Source organism: Salvelinus fontinalis, chromosome 33 (genome assembly GCF_029448725.1).
Source record: "Salvelinus fontinalis isolate EN_2023a chromosome 33, ASM2944872v1, whole genome shotgun sequence".
In the NCBI taxonomy this organism is placed as follows: Eukaryota; Metazoa; Chordata; class Actinopteri; order Salmoniformes; family Salmonidae; genus Salvelinus; species Salvelinus fontinalis.
In genome coordinates, this window is record NC_074697.1 from 32,318,589 (window position 1) to 32,346,019 (window position 27,431).

Below are 27,431 nucleotides of genomic sequence, written 5' to 3' on the forward strand. Positions count from 1 at the left end.
TCCTTCCTTCATAGGACTCTTCTTTGGTGTCAGGAAAACATGAAACAACTCAACTCCTATTATGATCCTAAGGCAGAGCTGAGTAAGTTCGAGGTATTGAGTTGATCTTAACCTTTGGATATACACGGTAGTCTTCAATACAGTCGTCAAACTTTTATTTAAATTAGGCTTTGTATTGTTACATGAAGCAGTTTGAGGTACAGTTGCAGTATAGCTCAGTATACAGTAGGGGAATGACTGTCTGCATTGCCTCAGTGCTGGTGTGTCTCTGTCTCCCCCACCGCCCTAGCTGGAAGTCAGTGGCGGACTACATCGACCAGCAGTTTGAGCAGTACTTCAGGGACGAGAGTGGACTGAACAGGAAGAACATCCAAGATAACAGAGTCCACTGCTGCCTCTACTTCATCTCTCCCTTCGGACACGGGTACGTCAGCTACGACATGTCGTCTCTGTCTCAATACTCTTTAAATGGAGTCCTTCTATTGAGATAGACATATTGGCTGTGTCTCAATGCTCTTAGAATTGTTTCCTTTCCCCTTCTACCGTCCTTCCTTGAGTACCACCGAGAGGGTTTCCACTATGCACCATGTTGGTTTGCACCATGTTCCATGCATTGTAAATGCATTTGGTTTCCGTGGAATCTAGAACCACCCTGCTCTGCTGCCTCTAGGGAAATCTGCATCTGGTTCAGGGGTAAACGTTCAATCCATTTTGAGGGGCAGATGCTGCAGTACTGAACTTTCTCTCCACTTGTCGGTGTAAATGCTGATGCAGTACTTTTGTCTGAGCTTACGGTCTGTTTTACTCCGCTGTGTTCATTGAAAGGAAAAATCTTGAGCACCGTCATTAGTGCTTAAGCACTGCTGCAAACCTGTAATAAGGAAACAACTCCCTCTGCTGACCAATATTAGATACTACTACAATCGTTGAAAATATGGTTTATGAGGATTACCTTAATTTGGATTACTGTAATTATCTCTTAACCATATCAAAGTTTTGTCAGTGTTGTCTATGCCCATGTTTCCACATGTACAGTGTGTTTTTTGGTTGTTTTCTCAGTGTTTACTTATTGTCCCTAATTCTAAGTTGCTCTGGTCATTTACTCTGCTAAATTACAAAAAATGTATGTCATATCTTGTTGTCTTGTCTCAGTCTGAGGCCTCTGGATGTGGAGTTTATGAAGGCCCTTCATGAGAAGGTCAACATTGTGCCAATCCTGGCCAAGGCAGATACACTCACACCCACCGAGGTCAAGAAAAAGAAATTCAAGGCAAGCCACTCTCTAACCTGCTTTTCTATCTGTGTCTGCTTGTCTGAATACCATGTCTGTGTTAAAATAAGAAATGGACAGGGGACATTGGTTTCAGCAAATTTCTGAAACAAATTTTTATTTCCAGGTGACCGTTTTGTTGGATTTGTTTTTGCTCCTTCTTCTTTTGTCCATCCTCAATCACAGGATTTAAAACAGTAGTTGAATCTTCTCTTCCTCTTCTCTCTGTCCCTCTATCTTCCTGTAGATCCGAGAGGAGATCCAGCAGTATGGGATTAAGATCTACCAGTTCCCAGACTGTGACTCTGATGAGGATGAGGACTTCAAACAGCAGGATCAGGAGCTCAAGGTGAACCATATTTATCCAAACCTCATATCACTAGTTGAGGAAGTATGGCAACATAAAGGACACTAGTCATCATAAACAAACTGTCTGCAATACAGTAATGCAGGGTTAGGAAACCCAGATTACAGATGATGTCCGTAACCATGTTATTATTGAGCACACAGCCTTAAAGTCATCTGTTTGTGAATTCTATTAATCTCTGTGTGCACCGGTGCATTAGAGGGCAGGCTGTGGCTGTGCAGCCAGGACAGGCCAGAATGTTGTTTTGGTAGATAAATGGTGTCTCAGTCTCTCCCCCTCATAGAACCGTGTCTGTGACCTCATGTGCCCTGACGGTGTGCTCTGTCCATTCCAAGTAGGGGGAGAGAGAGAGAGAGATGGAGAAATGGGTAGATCTGCAATGCAGCATTTTCCACTGACTGCATTACCTCATCATAACCACAGATATATTCCTCCCTCTTTGTACTTTATTCACTTCATTCATATTCATCTCTCTTGCTCTCTCTCCCTACCCCTGTCTCCCTCCTCCAGGACAGTATACCGTTTGCGGTGATCGGCAGCAACACGGTGGTGGAGGCCAAAGGGAAGAGGGTCCGTGGTCGTCTGTATCCCTGGGGCATCGTGGAAGGTAACCCTGTTACACCATCATTATTTAGTTATTGTGTGTCGGGGTCTTATTATGTTAGGGTTGAACTGGGATGTGGACATGAAGCTAAGGTTAGGGTAGTGGTTGTAGACTAGGGTTAGGGTAGTGGTTGTAGACTAGGGTAGTGGTTGTAGACTAGGGTAGTGGTTGTAGACTAGGGTAGTGGTTGTAGACTAGGGTAGTGGTTGTAGACTAGGGTAGTGGTTGTAGACTAGGGTAGTGGTTGTAGACTAGGGTAGTGGTTGTAGACTAGGGTAGTGGTTGTAGACTAGGGTAGTGGTTGTAGACTAGGGTAGTGGTTGTAGACTAGGGTAGTGGTTGTAGACTAGGGTAGGGGTTGTAGACTAGGGTAGGGGTTGTAGACTAGGGTAGGGGTTGTAGACTAGGGTGGTGGTTGTAGACTAGGGTGGTGGTTGTAGACTAGGGTGGTGGTTGTAGACTAGGGTAGTGGTTGTAGACTAGGGTAGAGGTTGTAGACTAGGGTGGTGGTTGTAGACTAGGGTGGTGGTTGTAGACTAGGGTGGTGGTTGTAGACTAGGGTGGTGGTTGTAGACTAGGGTGGTGGTTGTAGACTAGGGTGGTGGTTGTAGACTAGGGTGGTGGTTGTAGACTAGGGTGGTGGTTGTAGACTAGGGTGGTGGTTGTAGACTAGGGTGGTGGTTGTAGACTAGGGTGGTGGTTGTAGACTAGGGTGGTGGTTGTAGACTAGGGTGGTGGTTGTAGACTAGGGTGGTGGTTGTAGACTAGGGTGGTGGTTGTAGACTAGGGTGGTGGTTGTAGACTAGGGTGGTGGTTGTAGACTAGGGTGGTGGTTGTAGACTAGGGTGGTGGTTGTAGACTAGGGTGGTGGTTGTAGACTAGGGTGGTGGTTGTAGACTAGGGTGGTGGTTGTAGACTAGGGTGGTGGTTGTAGACTAGGGTGGTGGTTGTAGACTAGGGTGGTGGTTGTAGACTAGGGTGGTGGTTGTAGACTAGGGTGGTGGTTGTAGACTAGGGTGGTGGTTGTAGACTAGGGTGGTGGTTGTAGACTAGGGTGGTGGTTGTAGACTAGGGTGGTGGTTGTAGACTAGGGTGGTGGTTGTAGACTAGGGTGGTGGTTGTAGACTAGGGTGGTGGTTGTAGACTAGGGTGGTGGTTGTAGACTAGGGTTGTAGTGGTGGTTGTAGGGTTGTAGTGGTGGTTGTAGACTAGGGTTGTAGTGGTGGTTGTAGACTAGGGTTGTAGTGGTGGTTGTAGACTAGGGTTGTAGTGGTGGTTGTAGACTAGGGTTGTAGTGGTGGTTGTAGACTAGGGTTGTAGTGGTGGGTATAGACTAGGGTTGTAGTGGTGGGTATAGACTAGGGTTGTAGTGGTGGGTATAGACTAGGGTTGTAGTGGTGGGTATAGACTAGGGTTGTAGTGGTGGGTATAGACTAGGGTTGTAGTGGTGGGTATAGACTAGGGTTAGGGTAGTGGGTATAGACTAGGGTTAGGGTAGTGGGTATAGACTAGGGTTAGGGTAGTGGGTATAGACCAGGGTTAGGGTTGAACCGGGATGTGGACATGAAAGGTTTAGGGAAACACTGCCCAAACCCAACACTCTCTTACTCTTGACAGTGGAGAACTCGGCGCACTGTGACTTTGTGAAGCTGAGGAACATGTTGGTGAGGACACACATGCAGGACCTGAAGGATGTGACACGGGAGACCCACTATGAGAACTACAGGGCTCACTGCATCCAGAGCATGACCCGCATGGTGGTGAAGGAACGCAACCGCAAGTACGGACACACACACACGCTCATACACTGTCACTCATATGTTGTTCATAGCTTCGATCAGGTATCTTAATGCTGCACGTATTGTTACTCCTATACATACATAATGTAGCTCAAGTACAATTCACACTAACATATAGTCACAAACTTTAACAACATATACACCCACATACTGTTAACCATATTGTCTTTCTCCACTCTACTCCTGTAGTAAACTGACCAGGGAGAGCGGCACAGACTTCCCCATCCCTGTGATACCAAGTACCACAGACACAGAGACGGAGAAGCTAATCCGAGAGAAAGACGAAGAGGTACCACGACGACACTCAGACCCAACTCTAGAACCCCACTCTGACCCAGGCCTAGACTCCGGGTCTGAACCTGAGTCCTCCTGAGTCCTCCAGGCTGTCAGTCATACAGTATATACACTCCATCCATACATGCAGGTGCCCCTGAATACCCCAGTCAGGTGGGGTGATGGTGGTCTGGTTTGAGGAAGGGTCAGAGTTTAGGGGTGACAGTCGGCCCCTACAACAGCACCCAGCCCTGGGATGCACATGAACTGTAGGAGAAGACTAGACTAGTTCTGGTTACAAATAATGTTTTATATCCAAATACTATTTGAACCCAGGTCTGGCTGTAGAATATAATATGCCAGGTCGCATTGCCTGGGTAGAGTAGTGTTGTAGATGGAAAGAAGCCCTGGTTCTCTTCTCCCTGTTTGAGTTTGTCCCTGTCCGAAAGCACCATGGTGCCAATTTCATATAATTTATTTATTTATTTATATATTTTATGATTTAAAAGCTGGTGGAGTTCTTTAAGGTTAACACTACCACAACAAAAATGCCCTAAACTGAGATTTCGAATACGATACCCTGTGACCCACGTGCGCAACTTGAGTTTTGGCGCAGCTCTTCCATTGATATCAGTGCATCATTTACACAAAAATCAAGGTAGATTCCCCCTGAATGACATGAACCATTAAAAGAATTATACATAATTTTCTGTTTTTTCCTCATTTTTGGAATGTAACCCTTTCCATTATTAAAACGTGAACACAAAACTGTCGCCATAATTTCATCCTATTTTGATGTGTGTGGGATTGAGCGGGATGCTATGCAGGGCAAATACGTGTCCGCAAGCACCATATCTTTCTCACTCATACTGCATATCACAGTATTGAATTAACAGGCTTTACATGTAGTAATTACGGAAATGAATTTGTGCACTTGACTGAACACACACACACAGTCACCCGGCTCATTTACGTGGTCTCCAGACAGAGCGAATGGGGTGCCAAATTGTATCAATCAGTTGTTCTCTACTGGCTTGATGGTCATTGGATAGGGCTTGGTCATTGGTGCAGTGGCGTAGAAGTAATGGGCCTGTTCCAGGCCACCTGGACTGTATACATGAATGAACACACACATCCATCATTGGGTCACATGGTCTGAAGACAGAATAGACTGGGGTGGCAAATCGTATCGATCCGTTGTCTGTCAGCACTTTTGGCTTGGTTGTGATTGGATACGGCTTGGTCATTGGTGCAGTCAAGTGGAAGTAATGGTTGCGTTCCAGGCCACCTACATTGCAGTCATGAAATGTTGGCAATCACTACTTCAGCATTTGTAGTGTTCTGAGACGGTCAGATCTGTGCAAATGTGAAAGTAATGTTTAGCATTAACAATCTGATAGTCTGGTGAGAGTAGACTGGTATGGGGAATCCTTTTGATCTGTTGTCACATAGCTGGCTTTGTTGTGATTGGTAGCTCTTGGTTATTGGTGCACTCACATGGAAGTAATAATTTGGTATGAGGTTCTAAAGCTTGTGAGCATCTCCCCAGTCCCCACTTCATTCTGTGGTGTTTTGTATTGCTGCATGTCGCATTGAGGGTGTTTGACTGACAGTGGCCTCTCTTCTCTCTACAGTTGCGGCGAATGCAAGAGATGCTCACAAAGATCCAGGAACAGATGCACACGCAGAAGGAGGCCTATTAACCAAGGCTACTACTAGAACCTCTTAACCTCTGTAAATATAGGCCCCTTTCCACTACTAGGGTGGGCACCACTAGTACCACTCTACTCTAGTCCACAAACCATTGTCTAGTCCAGCTCATCCAACCTCAACAGCCACCACTCTTCATTTCGTCAATAACCCTCACTATCAGAGACTGATCCAAGACCAGGCATGAGGCATTCAGACAGGAGGTAGCATGGTGAGAAGTTTCTTCTTCCAACAACATGGAAGCCTTGCGTCTCCACACATGTTGTGGAAACTCTAACGGTAACAACGGGCACCCCTGTCCGGTGCCATTGCTAGAGCACAACACCGGTCCGGACAGCACAGACCTAACCACCTGTTTGTCCTTACAAGGTTACGGCCGGGTCCTGCCTGCCTGCCTTCCACCCATAGTTTATATGTGGTCTTGTCAAAAGATAACTTTTTGCCTTCCAGTTTTGTCGCTAATGTTCCTTGATGTTTCTCCTTAGTGAACTCTAACCCCTGACATTGGTTAAGGGGTAGACTGTAGAGCATGTGTTGTCCTGTATACTGATATAATGTAAATCTTTTTTTTTTTACTACAATTACATGATTGCATCTATCACTTGTAATTATTTTATTTGCATTGCTACACAGAATAGCAAGAAATTCCTTGTTGTGGAATGAATGACAAATGTTACTGAAGTACTGTTGTGTGTTTTTGGACAAATGTATGTTAATAGGGCTAATTCGTTTCCTTCACTTTTCCAGTTCCAGCATTCTCAAACCTGGGTTGTTCGTTCTTGTATTTAACTGAAAAAGGAAACCCACTACTTACAGTTCTGATATCTGTAATGATAGATTAAGTTTTCTGGAATATTGTTGACTTGCAGCTCTCCAGGGTCGTGTTAACTTTTCGCAGTGAAAACCAATGTGTGTTCTTAGACCGGGATTCAATCCGATTATAGACATTGTGACTTTAAGGCAATTTCAGATTGAGCTGACATGCACATTTACGTGATAGGATCTCCGCAAATGTGGGGAACATTTCCTTTTTAAAACCCGAGATCGGACTGAATCACGGCCCGAATGGACACGTTCAGGCAGTAACTCCCCGTAGAATATTTTTTTACTGAACATTACCCAAAAGGAGAAAAGAGCAGGCTTGAGCTAATTGTGGCAGCCAAGAGACGCTGGCCTGGCGACCAAGCAGACAGGACAAGGCCCTTATTCTGCCGGATGTCAGGGGTTAGAGAATGACCGGATCGCCTCGTATGTTATAGAAGTGTCTGACATAGCAAGCCTTCATTCATGGGTTGATTCATTGATATACTCCTTAGACTTGATGTTGATTGTGGACAGTAAGTATGCACCTACTCTTTTGAAGTACATTAAGTAGATATGTTTGAGTGGATGGTTTTATTATAGTAGTTATATTATGCAGTCAAAGCAAGAAATTATGTAATTATCATTTAGGTATTTTCCACTCCCACGTTTCCCCACAAGAATTTTGGCTTTAAACAATTTTTGTTATAAGATGAATAGTTGTGTATTTATTTTCCTCAGGTGCAAATATGAGGTCATTCACAAGGAACAAGTCATGAGATAAAGATACATATGTTTTGGATTGTATAAATATGCCAGAACAATTAAGAATATTTCAATGAGAATAAAATATTTCAGATTTGTATTTCTCTTTGTAAGCAACATTGATTATATTTTTTATTTTGCCTCTTCCTGGCCATCAAAGCTTAGATTCACCTAGAGACCCAGTCCAAAATCACAAGGGTAGGAAATGTTTTTCCCCCATTTGTTTTAAGAATGTTCTTTTCGGAATATTTATCTAATAAATAACTTTGGCCGGGATTCAATCCAATCTCAGATTTCGACAATGCGCCAATTAAGCCGACATGCAGCATTACTGTGAATATGGGCTCTGCTAATGAGGGAACTTGCATTTTGGACAAAGCGCGCTCGTATTGAACCTGGGCCTTTAAAGTAATTGAGGAAGAGAAAGGTTTCAATGAATTGTAATAGAATAATAATACAAATCTGCATCTTGACTTCATTCTAGACATTTTCTACTAGTCTTTGTATTTCGATGGTGTTGCTGATTGAGCCTACCACATTCTCCACAACCTAAACATTTTATGAAATTGACCAAAGCAAGAAGTTTTTATAAATGTAAGTAAGATTTATTAAGCATTGTCCACTTATGCATTAATGTTCTTTTTACATAATGGACAATAAGATCTAAACGCAACCCAAAATGTGCAGGCAATACAATGTTGTGGAAAGAGGTCTGTGAGAACCACTACTACAGCACTTATCCCAGAAAACAGCTAGCATAAAAAAAATCTATGCAAAAACAGGCAACAGAACTTATACACACACAATCCATTCAATTTAAAAAATATCTGATCAGAGCATAATGGAGACTCCTATCATGTCCACTGTTCCTCTCACAAACACACGTAAAAACATTCAGATTAAGTGAAGAGGGACACCACTTGCAAAAACACAGAGACATGTAAATTTGTAAACCAGTTTAATTGTGGTTAAGTAGCAGATCAAAGTGCTAGAAGTTAAGTTTAATCTCAGCTACACAGGTCATCATAGTGTAGTGGAAGGCAAACATGAGAACGTAGATAAGTTATGACCAGGCAGCCTGATGACCAGGGATACCAGATATGGTTGGTGGAGAGAGAATAAGATGTCAGAGTGCTTCGTAGGTGACTGCCCTACCATGTCGTTTAACCCCAAACTGCCTCATTCATTTAAATCCTCTACCATGACACTGCCAAAGGCCTTTGTTTTAACAAGTTCACTGCTGCAACACAATCAAGAGACATTCCTCACTATATTACACATACAGATATATACTCCAGGAACGATTTGCAGTGCTTGTGCCTGCTATACTGGTCCCTGTTATTAGTAAAACAAAATGAGGCAATATGTAGTCACTTGGGTATTGTCATTTTCATCCTGTGCTAAATTGAGTGGTTGTTCAGTTTCATGAGAAGTCATCACGTGGTTCATATGTGCATGGTGGGAATGCTGACGTGTTGGATTTCTGCGTGGGCCACATCCACTGAATACATGTTATTACAATATAGTCTGCTCAATGACCATTGTCTGTTTTACCAGCAGGGGGAGCCTGTGGAGCATGCAGCCATATGACAGCGCTGCAGTGGGAGGCGAGCACATGGTACAGCTAGGCCAGGCCATGTTTTAGGTTTGACTCTACAGCCATGTGCCTGGGTAGAGGGGGAGGTCCCTGCAATCATTCTCAATGTGCTCCTTTATGGTGCTTAGTTGTTAGAGCACACACAAACTGATCCCATGCTGACACGCCAACAACACCCACCAATCACACACTGCCTGTCTCTCTGACCCCGATTCAGCCTGTCTGAAATCGGACGCTTTGCCTTCTGAATGGTCACATTCAGAAGGCAGAGCACCTCAGAGTAGGAGTGCTTGTTTAGAATCAGTTTAGCCTTTTAAATCATAATTAATACGTTTATATGGACAGATTGTAGATCAGCACTCCTACTCAGATGATTTGTAGATGTAAGCCCTGGCATTAGTGGTATACCTCAGTTAAATCTAATACCTTGGTGCTTGATAGTGGCACCATCAGTCATTTGTAGTGTGGTTTTTAAATACTATTGGCTGTGGAATACATGTAGCAGAAATATAAAACCGATCTGGAGTGAAAATATGCAGGTCTGACTGCCTTCAACATTCGATGACTCCCTTTTCTCACTCTTAGCTGCTGTTTTGCTTCTGCAGATATGCACACGGAGGGCCACACAAAATGTATCTGTGAATCTCCACTGCATCCTGTACAATAACATCAAGATGATCCTCCTGGACATCATACTCAGCCCAACAACATTGGCTCTTTCACCTCATAACCATTATAAAGATATTTATATTATGTTTTTTATAGTTTCTTTGTGGAATGTTCTGAGTTATTCCTTATAGACAGCTGTACTGCCTCAGGTTCGTTAATGCAGTTTGTGATTCATCAGTGAATATGAGAACTGCGTCTTGCCTTCAGTATGAAGACTTTTCCGTTTGTTTGTCAGTACAGTAGTCCTGGTGCCTGCCTCGGGCTCGGCGTCTGGGCTGGCTCCTGTCCGGCTGGTCTGCTCTGGGGCAGATGGTCTCCAGGTCTGTCTCCGACTTCAGCCCGACTCTGGCCACCTCAGGGTGGGTGTGGCCTGTTCATGTACTTGGTTCTCAGGCTAGCTTCAGGATGGCTCTGGCCTGGTTCAGAAATCAGGCTAGCTTCAAAGTGCTAACGGGGAATGAGGGCATGGTCACCATAGTTACAGGGTTCAGCAGCTGTGGGTGATGTGCCACCACCTGGGCACCAACTCCCATCTGCTTTCCCACGATGGTGGTTGTGCCCTGGTTGGGGGCAGTACCATTGACCTGGGCATGGGTGATGGTATGGGTAATGTGGCCCACCATGGCTGGCTGGGTGACAGCCACGGGTTGGGGGTAGATGGTGGGTAAATGGTGCTGGCCCAGGTGGGTAACAGGGTGGACGGTGATGTGTCCGATGGGCTGGTGGTGGTGGTGCCCTGGGGCCAGCTGCATGGAGGCTGAGGGGGCTAGGTGGGTGAGGTGCTTGGCTCCTCCAGATGAAGTCTGAGCCTGGATGACGTGGTTGACGGCCTGGATGACGGAGGCGTGGGAAGCCGAGCTGTGGGCGATGACCGTGGGCTGCAGGCTGGGAGCCTTTACCATGTGTGTGTGGGCCGGGAAGAGGGTGCTAGGGGAGGTTACAATGTGTGTGTGGGCCGGGAAGAGGGTGCTAGGGGAGGTTACAATGTGTGTGTGGGCCGGGAAGAGGGTGCTAGGGGAGGTTACAATGTGTGTGTGGGCCGATAGGAGGGCCTGGATAGGGGTGGTGGTGATGCTGGATGTTGGGGTGGAGAACGTAGCGGAGACAGGCAGGGCTGACAGCAGGTGGGGGTGAAGCTGGGGGTACATTTGGGCCTTGTGTTGGCTGGAGATGTGTTGGGTGAGGTTGGATGTGGTGGGGGTTATGGGAGTGGGGGTCACAGTCTTGCACAACTCAGGCTGTATGGCTTGTTGAGGCATGGTGGGTAAGGCTGTCGGCGCTGACGGAGCATTCTCTTCATCCATGTCATCATCCATGAGGTCTTCACCCTCTGGGACACAGACAGAAAGAACACGTTAATAACTTTACCCTCGATAGTAAAAGCAGATAACATCTCAGATTTCTTCGCTTTGTACATTCTTAAAACACTGTGCAGGAACAAGTGTAGATGGGTCTTACTATAAATAAATGGGGCCAATGGGTGACATTGGGGGGAAACAAATTCTAAATGGTTTGAAACAAAAATGATTTTCATGAAGTTCCACGTGTACTTAGAGGAATGAAAGTCAATATGCAAATTGACCCATAACTCCAGCTATACAACAGGACTATACATCCTTTAACTTGCTAATGAACCCTGCTCAAAGTCAGACTTTCAGGGGCTTTTTCCAAGCACTCTAATTGTCAAGGACCTCAATGTTATAAATTGTGCATAGTGCCTAATATAGAACCCCTCCCCATGCATAAAGTAAGCCATTACCAATAATGCATTTTTAGGCCTTGATATTATTACATTCAAAAATACAGTATGTGAGAATTGTGGACATTACCTGTCTAAATAGATTGGTAACAAAAAAAAAAAAAAAAATCGACATGCATCCAATGCGGCTGACACATAAATCCATGAATAGCGATATAATTAAATCTCACCACTTGAATCCGACGTTTTTATTTTAATGGAAGGATTTGTATGGAAAGCCAAGTTCATGTAGTCTACTTCAAGCCCCTTGCATTGTTTAAAATTGCAGGTTTAACATGGAAAATGAAACGCATGTAATTTCATTACCAAATCAAATTACGAATAAACTCACTAGGCTATGTAATTTCTCATTATATCCAGAATAATTGATAGGAATAGTGTTGGGTGTTGCACAATAAGCCATCCTACACAATTGCGCACAGTAGACTGTCCAATCCCAGACACAAAAACAAACTCATTACCTTGATGCTTTTGCTTATAAATCTAACGAGACCCTGCTGTAAATCAAGCAGACAAAACGATCAACATCAATTCGCTAGGAATATCAGATCCAATGTGGATCCAGGCACAACGGTCTTCACCGGCATATCGCATGAGACAATATTCTGGACATTCATCACAAACACCTTTACTGCAGCACTTGAGCTGTTGCATTGCACGCACCATCACAAAAGCTGTTAATCACTTGACTGTCTTTTGGAAAATTCCTTTTGGATCAGATGTGTGAAAATATCAGCTGGACACCAAATTCGCATCCAACAAGTATTATGCATAATTACTGAAGAACCATGTTAATGAGAGTATCAAGGTAAGGTGACTCTTCCAGTTAGAAGCATTAGATTTTGCAATGCATACCATATTTTGGATTTGTGCGCCCATGAAAACAGTTTTCACCCCATAACATAAGGAGACAGAATGTCATGTAGTTACTGCATTTCTGAGATCTCAATACAAAAAAAACTGTCACAGTTAGATCCAGGACTCAAGTTCAATGTCTAATTTAACTGTTTAATGCTTAATATATGATAATGACAACTTACACTGCCATAAAAACGTGGCTGGGTCTTTCAGCATGACAATGATCCCAAACACACCGCCCGGGCAACGAAGGAGTGGCTTCGTAAGAAGCATTTCAAGGTCCTGGAGTGGCCTAGCCAGTCTCCAGATCTCAACCCCATAGAAAATCTTTGGAGGGAGTTGAAAGTCTGTTGCCCAGCAACAGCCCCAAAACATCACTGCTCTAGAGGAGATCTGCATGGAGGAATGGGCCAAAATACCCGCAACAGTGTGTGAAAACCTTGTGAAGACTTACAGAAAACGTTTGACCTTTGTCATTGCCAACAAAGGGTATAAAACAAAGTATTGAGATAAACTTTTGTTATTGACCAAATACTTATATTCCACCATAATTTGCAAATAAATTGATTAAAAATCCTACAATGTGATTTTCTGGATTTTGTCTGTCATAGTTGAAGTGTACCTATGATGAAAATTACAGGCCTCTCTCATCTTTTTAAGTGGGAGAACTTGCACAATTGGTGGCTGACTAAATACTTTTTTTGCCCCACTGTACATTGTTAGTGGCTGTGGCACAGAGTTCCGCCAGGAGTTGATGGACAGTTGGAAGAGCGAATGAAACGGTAGAAGGGACATCCCAGCTTCAAGTGGTGTCAGATATCACATCCTGCTTCACACAGGCAAAAAATAGATACTCCTGTGTCCGTGAGAATCAAGGCTATCGCTCAATGCATCCTATTTCGATCTTTTTATTTATTTCACCTTTATTTAACCGGGTGGGCTAGTTGAGAAGAAGTTCTCATTTACAACTGCGACCTGGCCAAGATAAAGCAAAGCAGTGTGACACAGACAACACATGGAATAAACAAGCCAATAACACAATAAACAAGTCAATGACACAGTAGAAAAAAAAGAAAGTCTATATACAGTGTGGCAAAAGGCATGAGGAGGTAGACAATAAATAGGCCATAGGAGCGAATAATTACAATTTAGCAGATAAACACTGGAGTGATAAATGAGCAGATGATGATGTGCAAGTAGAGATACTGGTGTGCAAAAGAGCAGAAAAGTAAATAAAAACAATATGGGGATGAGGTAGGTAGATTGGGTGGGTTATTTACAGATGGACTATGTACAGCTGCAGCGATCGGTTAGCTGATGTTTAAAGTTGGTGAGGGAAATAAGTCTCCAACTTCAGCGATTTTTGCAATTCGTTCCAGTCACTGGCAGCAGAGAACTGGAAGGAAAGGCGGCCAAATGAGGTGTTGGCTTTGGGGATGATCAGTGAGATATACCTGCTGGAACGTGCGCTACGGGTGGGTGTTGTTATCGTGACCAGTGAACTGAGAAGGCAGAGCTTTACCTAGCATAGACTTATAGATGACCTGGAGCCAGTGGGTCTGGTGACGAATATGTAGCGAGGGCCAGCCGACTAGAGCATACAGGTCGCAGTGGTGGGTCGTATATGGTGATTTGGTAACAAAACAGATGGCACTGTGATAGACTGCATCCAGTTTGCTGAGTAGAGTGTTGGAAGCTATTTTGTAGATGACATCGCCGAAGTCGAGGATCAGTAGGATAGTCAGTTTTACTAGGGTAAGTTTGGTGGCGTAAGTGAAGGAGGCTTTGTTGCGAAATAGAAAGACGATTCTATGGTGTCCATAGATCGATTTATCAGCGAAAATGTCAGTAGGACCCGGTACCAGAAACACACAGGTTTCCAAAACAGGGGACTTTACATCCAAGAGGTTTAATGTAATGACATGAAAAAAAGAAAAAAAAAGGCAGATTATCATCAATGAATTATCAACAGCTGCAACATGTTGTTCTTTGTAAGAAATCTTCACTGGTACCCTAGTTCACAGAAAGACCCAGGTACACGTTACAAGTATGATTACTGTAAAGTACTTGGTGACAACCGTTTAGTGTCATTATTTATAAACGGCTTTCTAAATTAATTTGACTGATTGATTGAGCGTACCTGAGGCAGTAGAGGTAGAAGCCTGGTCGTCTTCTGGTTGAAACGTCTGTCTGAGAACACGGTCGATCTCCATGACATTCATCCATTGGCTCAGCTCGTTCTTCAGCTCAGCCAATCGCTGTTGAGTAGCGATCTTCTCCCGCACCAGTCTCTCCATCTCATGCTCATACTCCTTCTCCTTGCGTTTTAACGTCTGTAAGACACAGAGGAAGAGGGTTCAGCACAGTTTAAAACACACACACTTATAAATAGGAAAATCAAATATTTCAGAGCTTGCTTTCATTCTGCAATTTCATTATAATAATCACTTTAAAACTGAAGTTTCACGTTCCACACAAGTTCTTCAATAGAGCCAGTAACATCCACATTTTCACTCTTGGCTGGGGACTACTCCAAATGTCATCGGTCATCAATGTGTTTACAGAGTTTACTCCTTCATAATATATATGATATGCCATTTGTCATAAAACTCCCCATTTGCATTCATGTAAAGTAAGCTCTAATAAAAAACATCTGCTATCCAGGCCTCTGTTTAAGCAACAGCTGCGGGGACCACTTGCATAAAACATTTTTCTCTTCTCATCAACATGATAAACAAGCCACCCCTTATCAGTTTATTCTTTATACTGTTCACTACATCACACAAACAATGATAACACAAATACCATTTCCTGACCCCATGGTCTTCACTTCATCTATCCATATTGAGACAGGGCTATATGCTCTGACCAAGAGATCCTTCTCTCTCCCTGCACAGAAACTATGTCATGTTACAATGCTATATTATCGTCAAAACGACACCACAGCCACATCCTGAGTGATTACAACAGTCGATAGATAATGTAACATCTAGATAATGTTTCTTCAGAAGGTCATTATGAGTCCCTACTGCATCTACTTCACTTCCACGGTAGACTGAGTTGAGCTGAGCAAGTGGCTTCCTGCTGCATTCATGTTTATGGGAACGTCATATAGCCATTTAATCAAAGGGACGAGCAGTGTGTGTGTCTAAACAGGGGGAGATTAGCAGAGGAAAACAAAGCCCGGCCAGACTGGAGCCTTTCATGGCCGAGACTTGTACCAGGACCAGAAACGTCTGGAATCCAGAGAAGCAGAGGAAATTCCACCGTGGAAAAACTAACTAATACTGAGTGTGGCACTACGGTTGTTAGACAAGAATCAACTGTGTGCATGCCTCCTTATGCGGGCCCCGCCCATCGTTTTAAACCACATGGACACTAATTTACTACTCTGAAAGCATTACTCACAACTAGTTCATAGGACTGACAGCAGTCTAAAAGAAAGTCTTGGGCAAGCCATTTTCATGTCTGAAAAGTTCCATGTCTGTTGCTTCCTTTGACTGGATGAGCAGAAGCAACACAGACATTAACATTACAGCCAGCATCATGACCTGGCAGGGAGCACAACTGTGTGAAAGGAAGAACATACAGAGAGACCTTGGACCTCCCTCATACAGAGAGACCTTGGTATGGAAAGAGGGAGGTGCTGGGCAGTGGCTCTCTGACCTAGTTCATCTTTTCTGGTCAGCTGTCACAGGCCTGACAAAACAGGCTGTAGTGGGCGGGGCAGGTCTGTGCGAGGGAGAGCAGCAAGGATAGAGAGATTATACCATCTGTCAGTCTGCCTGGGACACCGACAACAACTAGGAAGAACACCATGATGGAGTCTGCCGGGACACAAAACCTTTATATTGACTTTATGAGAGACAGAGACATTAAGTTTCACTCTCCCTCCTCAAAGGGTATTGCCCAAATACGACTAGGTTCAGAAGACTATGGAATCATGACTAGACATGTCAGGAGGCTAAGAAGACTAGAATAACAACTAGCCAATCAATCAGAACGAGGCTAAGATGACTAGAATCATGACTAACCAATCAGAACGAGGCTAAAAGGACTAGAATCACGGCTAGCCAATCAGGACAAGGCTAAAAAAAAGGCTGGACTCATCTATGTCAGAGCCATAAAGCTGTGTGCTCACAGACCTGGACTTCCTGTAACTGTGTATAATGTAGCTGGTAGGTGTGGCTAGGTACAAATTCTACATTTGTACAATTACTGTACAGTTGGAAGTATAAATAGATGTCAGGCCAATTGCAGGTGTTCAGTCAGGATTAGATAGGATGCTCTGCTGTCACGCACACAAACCCTATTCCTTACTATACATGACCTGTCTAGTCTACATGTGTGAACCTCTCCCTCACCCCTGAGGGAAGAAAGGAGGTGTGTGTGTGATGACACTATGACAGGTAAGGTGTGTGATGAGACTGATGTGCAGTCTAGAGCTAAAGAAGACCAGATCTGTCATTCTGTCTTGATTGAAATGTTAGGGCAGAGTACAGTTAAAACAACTATGACAGCCAGTCTGGTGTTGTTTAAGGCTCTATCAGTCCAGTAGAAGGCGTACTGCTGCAGACTCCCCTGACTGGCTGGTGGTGAGTCACCTATTTATCCTATCCTAGACAGGCCTCAGCGGGAGGTGCGTCTGTCTCATCCAGCCGGTCTGGTTGGTCTTTACCACCGACAGCACTCTGCTCCAATCAGATCCCCCCCAACCCCTCCTGCTCCACCCTCAACTCGCAGACCTGTCTGCATTCCTCGTCTCAGCGAATGAAATACTGGAGTCCTCCAATTTTGTTGTCACGGCAACAGCTGAAAACCGCCATTGTATCCTTGGCAACCCGTCAGGTGATAAGCAGCACATTGTCCCAGTGTGCCAGCTGTACCATGGTAGAATATTAAAAAGGCATCCGAAACATACATCAGCGACCAAATAAACAATGCTATAACAACGTTAAAACAACGGTTGCAGAACGCAGGCATAAAGCCAACACTAATACAGAGACAGTCGTATGTGAATGCGATTGTGGGGGCATGTCTTTGCAAGCATGCTCATGAGCACATACGGTGGAATTCTGTGGGCCACAGCTGTACGTGCCTAGTGCTATGACTCAGACAGAGAGAGCAACAGAGAGGGAGAGAGATGCTGTATGTATTACTCACTGCCCTACAAAACACCCAGACCCACTGAACTCACTCTGATACAATGACTATGGCCCCACCTCAGTCACTATGCCATCTAGTAGCTAGCTGCTTCTAGACATTAACACACCTCTATCTGCTTGCTATACTAGCTGTAGTTGCCATCGGTACGGCTGTTCTATACTGTCCTTGAAGATAGTAGTACAGATTGCCTTGCAGAGTGTTTGCCTATCACAGTCTACACAGCAAGGATAGCTGCCCCTCGCCCCCATTCAAGAACAGAGAACACACAGCAACAGCTAGAGTGAGACTAGATAAAAACGGTATACCTGATAAACAGGCCAAGAACCGCAGATGGACACTACAGAACACATGACAAGAACCCAGAGAAAGCATGGCAGCACCTCTTCAGTATCAGCCTGTATTGATCCACCCACTACTAAGTCCCTACCATCCTTAAACACAAAGAAAGAGCCCTGCTGCTACGACAACGTAGCAGCATGCTACGCCAAGGGAAGAGGGGGAGACAGGGTTACAATTAGCTTTTGTTTCATTCGCACGTGACAAACATGACTCCCTCCCTTCCCCCTTCTTTCCTTAGAGGAGTAGTGGGGCCTCTGTCTACGTGAAAGAAAGTAGAGCAGGACTGGGCCGTGTTTGTGTGTGTGTGTGTGTGTGTAAACACCGCTCAGGCGGCATGACATGCAATGCTGGGGGCAGAGAGGAGACCTAGAGGGGGAGGGGTTGGGGGCAGAGAGGAGACCTAGAGGGGGAGGGGTTGGGGGCAGAGAGGAGACCTAGAGGGGGAGGGGTTGGGGCAGCCAGGCTGTACTCACTGACTCACTTTTGCAGCACTGCCAAGACAGATTGCGCTAGGCTAGCCTAAACCAGGTAGCGTGAGCAGCAGGCAGCCAACCACGTTACGGAAAAGCCACTCCTTCAGTGCACGGCGCTAGCTAATTAGGCTTGGGCACACTGGTCTTTTGACTAGCGTTTGTGGTGATTGTCAGTAATTGTAAACCTTTGTTATCTTCTCACTGGGTCCCATGTTGGAATAGAAACACAAAAGTTGCATTTTACTGGAAATAGCCCCAAATAACTACTTTAGGGTGTGTGTACGCAAACGCTGTGTGCGTGTGTCTGTGTTCAAACTGGGTGGTAAATGGCCTAATTTGATAGTTCTTGCCATGTAATGGATTATATAGTCTTGATGTTCCAGACCTTGGTGCATTGTTGCCAGTCACTATGAGGAAGAGTTGCTAAGGACGAAAGGCAACTATCAAAATCCTTTCTGACTGGCACTGTGCTTTGCTAGAATGAGAGCACCGTGAACAATACAAAACAGCAACTGTGTCCTCTCGACTCCTCAATTCTCAGCGGTTGGCAGAGGATGGAGTGGCCATTACCGGCTGTGTGGAACTGAACAGCAAACTCACTTTTCTAACATCCGTTATATGCAAGCTGTGCCACAGTGTGAGTCAAGGTTACTTAATACAGACAGGGCTGAAGGAAATGGCACAACAACATGTAATCTTGCTGCGACAGTCTGGATAAAGGAACAGTATGTGTTCTTAAAATTGAAAAGAGCAGATCAATTCTGTTGCTCTTGAAAAGGTGATGGTTCAAACCTGACCCAGATGCTGTTTCAACACTGCAATGACAATAGTTCAGAGGCAGAGCTCATCAAGGCAGAGCTCATCTCAGCCTATGCGTCCCTCCAGTCCCTCGACTTCCTGGCACTGACGGAAACATGGCTCACCACAGATAACACTGCTACTCCTACTGCTCTCTCTTCGTCTGCCCACGTGTTCTCGCACACCCCGAGACCTTCTGGTCAGCGGGGTGGTGGCACCGGGATCCTCATCTCTCCCAAGTGGTCATTCTCTCTTTCTCCCCTTACCCATCTGTCTATCGCCTCCTTTGAATTCCATGCTGTCACAGTTACCAGCCCTTTCAAGCTTAACATCCTTATCATTTATCGCCCTCCAGGTTCCCTTGGAGAGTTCATCAATGAGCTTGATGCCTTGATAAGCTCCTTTCCTGAGGACGGCTCACCTCTCACAGTTCTGGGTGACTTTAACCTCCCCATGTCTACCTTTGACTCATTCCTCTCTGCCTCCTTCTTTCCACTCCTCTCCTCTTTTGACCTCACCCTCTCACCTTCCCCCCCTACTCACAAGGCAGGCAATACGCTTGACCTCATCTTTACTAGATGCTGTTCTTCCACTAACCTCATTGCAACTCCCCTCCAAGTCTCCGACCACTACCTTGTATCCTTCTCCCTCTCGCTCTCATCCAACACTTCCCACACTGCCCCTACTCGGATGGTATCGCGCCGTCCCAACCTCCGCTCTCTCTCCCCCGCTACTCTCTCCTCTTCCATCCTATCATCTCTTCCCTCTGCCCAAACCTTCTCCAACCTATCTCCTGATTCTGCCTCCTCAACCCTCCTCTCCTCCCTTTCTGCATCCTTTGACTCTCTATGTCCCCTATCCTCCAGGCCGGCTCGGTCCTCCCCTCCCGCTCCGTGGCTCGACGACTCATTGCGAGCTCACAGAACAGGGCTCCGGGCAGCCGAGCGGAAATGGAGGAAAACTCGCCTCCCTGCGGACCTGGCATCCTTTCACTCCCTCCTCTCTACATTTTCCTCTTCTGTCTCTGCTGCTAAAGCCACTTTCTACCACTCTAAATTCCAAGCATCTGCCTCTAACCCTAGGAAGCTCTTTGCCACCTTCTCCTCCCTCCTGAATCCTCCTCCCCCTCCCCCCCCCCTCCTCCCTCTCTGCAGACGACTTCGTCAACCATTTTGAAAAGAAGGTCGACGACATCCGATCCTCGTTCGCTAAGTCAAACGACACCGCTGGTTCTGCTCACACTGCCCAACCCTGTGCTTTGACCTCTTTCTCCCCTCTCTCTCCAGATGAAATCTCGCGTCTTGTGACGGCCGGCCGCCCAACAACCTGCCCGCTTGACCCTATCCCCTCCTCTCTTCTCCAGACCATTTCCGGAGACCTTCTACCTTACCTCACCTCGCTCATCAACTCATCCTTGACCGCTGGCTACGTCCCTTCCGTCTTCAAGAGAGCGAGAGTTGCACCCCTTCTGAAAAAACCTACACTCGATCCCTCCGATGTCAACAACTACAGACCAGTATCCCTTCTTTCTTTTCTCTCCAAAACTCTTGAACGTGCCGTCCTTGGCCAGCTCTCCTGCTATCTCTCTCAGAATGACCTTCTTGATCCAAATCAGTCAGGTTTCAAGACTAGTCACTCAACTGAGACTGCTCTTCTCTGTATCACGGAGGCGCTCCGCACTGCTAAAGCTAACTCTCTCTCCTCTGCTCTCATCCTTCTAGACCTATCGGCTGCCTTCGATACTGTGAACCATCAGATCCTCCTCTCCACCCTCTCCGAGTTGGGCATCTCCGGCGCGGCCCACGCTTGGATTGCGTCCTACCTGACAGGTCGCTCCTACCAGGTGGCGTGGCGAGAATCTGTCTCCTCACCACGCGCTCTCACCACTGGTGTCCCCCAGGGCTCTGTTCTAGGCCCTCTCCTATTCTCGCTATACACCAAGTCACTTGGCTCTGTCATAACCTCACATGGTCTCTCCTATCATTGCTATGCAGACGACACACAATTAATCTTCTCCTTTCCCCCTTCTGATGACCAGGTGGCGAATCGCATCTCTGCATGTCTGGCAGACATATCAGTGTGGATGACGGATCACCACCTCAAGCTGAACCTCGGCAAGACGGAGCTGCTCTTCCTCCCGGGGAAGGACTGTCCGTTCCATGATCTCGCCATCACGGTTGACAACTCCATTGTGTCCTCCTCCCAGAGCGCTAAGAACCTTGGCGTGATCCTGGACAACACCCTGTCGTTCTCCACCAACATCAAGGCGGTGGCCCGTTCCTGTAGGTTCATGCTCTACAACATCCGCAGAGTACGACCCTGCCTCACACAGGAAGCGGCGCAGGTCCTAATCCAGGCACTCGTCATCTCCCGTCTGGATTACTGCAACTCGCTGCTGGCTGGGCTCCCTGCCTGTGCCATTAAACCCCTACAACTCATCCAGAACGCCGCAGCCCGTCTGGTGTTCAACCTTCCCAAGTTCTCTCACGTCACCCCGCTCCTCCGCTCTCTCCACTGGCTTCCAGTTGAAGCTCGCATCCGCTACAAGACCATGGTGCTTGCCTACGGAGCTGTGAGGGGAACGGCACCTCAGTACCTTCAGGCTCTGATCAGGCCCTACACCCAAACAAGGGCACTGCGTTCATCCACCTCTGGCCTGCTCGCCTCCCTACCACTGAGGAAGTACAGTTCCCGCTCAGCCCAGTCAAAACTGTTCGCTGCTCTGGCCCCCCAATGGTGGAACAAACTCCCTCACGACGCCAGGACAGCGGAGTCAATCACCACCTTCCGGAGACACCTGAAACCCCACCTCTTCAAGGAATACCTAGGATAAAGCAATCCTTCTGCCCCCCCCCCCCCCCCCCCCTTAAAAGATCTGATGCACTATTGTAAAGTGGCTGTTCCACCGGATGCCATAAGGTGAATGCACCAATTTGTAAGTCGCTCTGGATAAGAGCGTCTGCTAAATGACTTAAATGTAATGTAAATGTAGTTCAAGTAACATTCCCTTATTCCAGCTTGGGACAAAGCTCACACCCTCACAGGGGGTCCTGACCCAAAAACACACCGTCCGACAGTCCCGACGAGATAGGATCTGGGGCTGCTTTGAAAGGACGCGTCATTGAGAATCAGAACTTAACTAGGTGACCCACAGGCCTCTTTTGATGACATAAATCCTTAAACAAGGCCTGGAATCAAAGAAGAAAATAGAACACTAACAATTCAATACCTGTGATTTCCTCTCTCAACAGAAAAGTTTCTCAATCTAGACTAAGTGAATTCGAAAATGTCAAAAGGAACTAAGTTAAAATCTCTGCCCGTGAAAAATAAACTCTAAAATCATGATCTACTCTTAAAACAGAGAAATGCTCATATTTGCAACATCAAGTACTTTGTATTATATTGATGATATGATCTGTAGCTGACATGAGCATCTTTCCCCATCACATGGAACAGCACATTTCCCCTCCAACAGGACAGCTCTTCTTCCCAAACAGGTTTCGTCAGTCGTTCTGTCTCCAATTAAATCTAATAGGCTGGGTAAAATGAGCCTGGTGTTTACGGCTGTCTGTGCATGTCCCCTCCCTCTCTTTCCCTCCCCACCTTCCACCCTCCCCTCCAGTTAGCAGCTAGCTAAGTCTCCCCCCAGGCAGTTCCAGGAGAGGAGATAGATAGCTTTAGCACTGAGCTGTGGCTGGGGGGGGGGGGGTGATGTTACAAAGCTCAGGCTAGCCATGTGCTCTCTGCTCATGTGGCCCTATGAGCAGAGTGAGGCAGGCTGGAGGGAGGGCTGAAAGAAGAGCAGGAGGAGTCCCAGTGCTGAGCACTCCAGGGTTTAAGAGTTCCAGCCATTCTCACTCTCTCCCCATTTCCCTTTCTCCCTAGCCATCTCTCACACACAGCCATTTTAACAAGCATTATATCAAACATCAGCAATTAGGTCAGAAACCCATTCCATGTTAGACAGCACAGACCACATCTTAAGAAGTCATAAAGTAGTAAACTCTAAATAACTAATACAGCCTAACAAAGGACAACTAACTACTGTAGGAGAAAAATGTCTTGAGAAAAACAGCTCAAACCGACAAGCATGGGAAGTAAAAATTTGCTTGCAAGCAGGCAGCCTTATATGCAAGTTCCTCGGAGGTTTGGTCTCTAGCTTACTCACTTCTATGAAAGGAGGAAGAAATGAAACAACGAAGTGTTACTTCTCAGCAGAGTGACTGTTGGCGAGAAGTAACCTTGCAGTGACAGTAACCTCAGTGGAAAACAAGAGAAGAGGCATGCTCTGATAAGAGACCCGGCCTGGAGATAACATGATCAGAGTTTGTATTCATAAAGAGTCTCAGAGTAGGAGTGCTGATCTAGTATCAGGTCACTCCTAACCAAATAATTTAATTCATTATGATCTAGAAGGCTAAACTCATCCTAGATCAGCACTCCTACCCAGGAGGCCATGTTGCTCAAACAAAGTTTAACTAGGCAAGTCAGCTAAGAACAAATTCTTATTTACAATGATGGCCTACTAAAAGGTCCTCCTGCAGGGACGGTGGCTGGGATAAATAAATAAATAAAAAATATATATAGGATCAAACACACACCACAAGAGAGACACCACAACACTACATAAAGAGAGAGCTAAGACAACATAGCATGGCAGCAACACAACAACATGGTAGCAGCACAAAACATGGTACAAACATTATTGGGCACAGGCAACAGCACAAATAGCAAGGTAGGGATATGCGTCAACAGCAACCTTGGGAAAATCCTCTGCATTACCATTAACAGCAGACTCATACATTTCCTCAGTGAAAACAACGTACTGAGCAAATGTCAAATTGGCGTTTTACCAAAGTACCGTACGACAGACCACATATTCACCCTGCACACCCTAATTGACAAACAAACAAACCAAAACAAAGGCAAAGTCTTCTCATGTTTGTTGATTTTTTTTAAAAAGCCTTTGACTCAAATTTGGCATGAGGTTCTGCTATACAAATTGATGGAAAGTGGTGTTGGGGGGGGAAACATACAACATGTTATAAAATCCATGTACACAAACAAGTGTGCGGTTAAAATTGGCAAGAAACACACATTTCTTTCCACAGGGCCATGCAGCTTAAGCCACACCCTCTTCAACAAAAATATCAACGAATTGGCGAGGGCACTAGAAGTCTGCAGCACCCGGCCTCATCCTACTAGAATCCGAAGTCAAATGTCTACTGTTTGCTGATGATCTGGTGCCTCTGTCACAAACCAAGGAGGGCCTACAGCAGCACCAAGAGATGTTCTGCATAGATTCAGCCAGACCTTGGCCCTTACAGTAAATCTCAGTAAGACAAAAATAATGGTGTACCAAAAAAGGTCCAGTCGCCAGGACCACAAATTCTATCTAGACACCGTTGCCCTAGAGCACAAAAAAAAACACGATAAATACCTCAGCGCCACAGGTAAAGCTGTGAACGAGCTGAGAGACAAGGCAAGAAGGGCATTCTAAGCCATCAAAAAGAACATAACATTTGGCATACCAATTAGGATCCGGCTAAAAATACCTGAATCAGTTGTGAAGACTGGGGTCCGCTCACCAACAAAGATTTCACAAAATGGGACAAACACCAAATTAAGACTCGGCATGCAGAATTCTGCTAAAATATCCTGTGTACAATGTAAAACACCAAATAATGCATGCAGAGCAGAATTAGGCAGATACCAGCTAATCATCAAAATCCAGAAGAAAAAAAACATTTCTACAACCACCTAAAAGGAAGTGACCTGTTGCCACAAGAAAAGGGCAACCAATGAAGAACAAACACCATTGTAAACACAACCCATATTTATGTTTATTCATTTTCCCTTTTGTACTTTAACTATTTGCACATCGCTACAACTGTGTGAGTGAGTGAGTGAGTGAGTGAGTGAGTGAGTGAGTGAGTGAGTGAGTGAGTGAGTGAGTGAGTGAGTGAGTGTGTGAGTGTGAGTGTGAGTGTGAGTGTGAGTGTGAGTGTGAGTGTGAGTGTGAGTGTGAGTGTGAGTGTGAGTGTGAGTGTGAGAGTGAGAGTGAGAGTGAGAGTGAGAGAGAGAGAGAGAGATAGAGAGATAGAGAGAGAGAGAGATAGAGAGATAGAGAGATAGAGAGATAGAGAGATAGAGAGATAGATAGATAGATAGATAGATAGATAGATAGATACACACACACACACACACACACAATATGAGATTTGAAATGTCTATTATTTTGGAACTTCTGTGAGTGTAATGCTGCTAGCTGCAGCGACTGAAGAGCTGCCAGCATCACTGTTCAAAGATGAATCAAATGAAAAGTAATCCTCTGCCCAAATCCTCTTATTCAAACCCTGGTCTGGTGCTCATTGGTCACATTAGTAGACTGCCCCACCCCTTGCCCCCAGCCTAAAGTAACAAAAAGGTGGGAGAGAGGCGCGTGCAGTCGGGAAACACGTGCCTGCCCTGCACCGGACTTTTAAAACACCCCTCCCATCATCTCTTCCCTCTCTCTACTCTTCTTCCCACCCCTCCCTTGCTCTCCACTAACCTACCACTATTGGAGTGCAACCAATAACAATTAGGGAAGAGAACTGCGTGACTCAGCACGACTTCTACTAGTCAACTGTTACCAAGGAGAGAGGCCTGCTATAGGCTAGTGTGTGTGTGTGTACTGAGCTTGTCTATCAGGAAACGCTGCTCAGTCTGAGCTCCATAGACGGTAGTACTGAGAAGGAGCCTCTTACAGTAAACTGATCAGTAAAAGGGAAGACCGGAGGATGTGGGGGTGTTATAGCAACATGAAGCAACTACGCACATGTAGGCCTGTGTAGCATACTTATAACTTCAAAGACTGGTGGGAGTTTACAACATACACTACAAGTAATTCAAGATACATTTTTTTAAAACCAGTATTCAGTCCTGCAAAAGTGCATTATTAAGATGGAAATAAATTAAAATGTACTGAAAATCTCAAATAAAATAAAAATCCTGATTCCCCTCTTCACTAAATAAGCTTATGTTAAATTCCAATAACTAAAAATGGAGGACAATGCTAGTGTAAATACATCAAGAGTGGAAAATATCTGTAGTTGTTTGTTTGTTTCCTGGCCAGTACGTGCTTTAAAGACACCCAAATCCAGCTTGGCTGTCGAGAGGGGGTGGGGGTGCTGGGTCAGTCTGCTAGTCGAACACGCCACACTAACACGGCAGCGTTCCCTCATCACACAGAGAGGGAGATTGGGTGACATGAGTTCTCTGTACACCCACACTGCCCTAGTTTCCCTCTCTCCTAGCCCTGCCTAGTCCCCCTCCATGCACCTCCCAGGGAGGAAAACCCCACCAACATACAAGATCAGATCCTCACCAGCACCAGAGGTAGAGGTGCACAGGAAAGTAGTGTGTGTATATTAAACAAGCACACACACAGCAAACATAGCAACAGGAACTCTATCACATCACTCTTGAGTTAAAGTAGCTTAGTCGAAGACCTTCGTATACCGGTCATCTGCTTGCACACAGCTTTCGATATACTCCCTGCCTGTATCACACATCATGACTCATTGAACCACTATTAATTACAGTCATTCCTGTTTCAACCACAAAAGTCCATTAAAAAAAGTTTTAATTACATGATTAGCTTTTATAAAGCTTTTTATTTAAATATTTAATCAATCTTTCAAAAGGGTTTTAATGAACTCTTTGTACATTTTCATTGGAGACTCTCTGTTCCGCCTATACCCAAAGGCAACAGAGCATATCCAGACAGTTTAGCTTTCTGCTAGAGACTAGAAACGTCCTACCCTCCCCTGGACTAACCAGACCAGACCTAATGACGTTGCCAAGAACACCAAGGACCTTAGGATATGGGGCAGCAGGGTAGCCTAGTGGTTAGAGCGTTGGACTAGTAATCGAAAGGTTGCAAGTTCGAATCCCTGAGCTGACAAGGTTTTGTTCTGCCCCTGTCAAGGCAGTTAACCCACTGTTCCTAGGCCGTCATTGTAAATAATAATGTGTTCTTAACTGACCTGCCTAGTTAAATCAAAAAATACAAAGCAGCTCCAATATTAGCCTACTGGCACTAACAAAAATAAGGATTTTTATAATCTTAGTTCATTTGAAATTAATTGCCGTTTGCCCACACAAGAAACCGCCTGTAGATGTGGTGGAATATACACCCT

The 27,431-nt window shown here is 45.4% G+C and overlaps 2 protein-coding genes across 6 annotated transcripts in view; one reads left to right on the forward strand and one right to left on the reverse strand.

Annotated features, from left to right (window-relative positions):
• LOC129832050 (septin-4) overlaps positions 1 to 7,689 on the forward strand; it is a 66,553-nt gene extending 58,864 nt beyond the window's left edge. For all 4 annotated transcript variants that reach the window (XM_055895783.1, XM_055895782.1, XM_055895784.1 and 1 more), the window contains 7 exons: positions 290 to 424; positions 1,153 to 1,270; positions 1,518 to 1,619; positions 2,148 to 2,244; positions 3,859 to 4,021; positions 4,230 to 4,329; positions 5,948 to 7,689. In XM_055895783.1, coding sequence (XP_055751758.1) covers positions 290 to 424; positions 1,153 to 1,270; positions 1,518 to 1,619; positions 2,148 to 2,244; positions 3,859 to 4,021; positions 4,230 to 4,329; positions 5,948 to 6,016 — 784 coding nt within the window. In that variant the 3' untranslated portion in view covers positions 6,017 to 7,689. The remainder of the gene's footprint in view (positions 1 to 289; positions 425 to 1,152; positions 1,271 to 1,517; positions 1,620 to 2,147; positions 2,245 to 3,858; positions 4,022 to 4,229; positions 4,330 to 5,947) is intronic.
• An 841-nt stretch (positions 7,690 to 8,530) lies between these two features.
• The window catches only part of LOC129832048 (max-binding protein MNT-like), a 28,946-nt gene continuing 10,045 nt past the window's right edge, over positions 8,531 to 27,431 (reverse strand). For both annotated transcript variants that reach the window (XM_055895776.1, XM_055895775.1), the window contains 2 exons: positions 14,613 to 14,805; positions 8,531 to 11,185 (listed from right to left, as the gene is read on the reverse strand). In XM_055895776.1, coding sequence (XP_055751751.1) covers positions 10,284 to 11,185; positions 14,613 to 14,805 — 1,095 coding nt within the window. In that variant the 3' untranslated portion in view covers positions 8,531 to 10,283. The remainder of the gene's footprint in view (positions 11,186 to 14,612; positions 14,806 to 27,431) is intronic.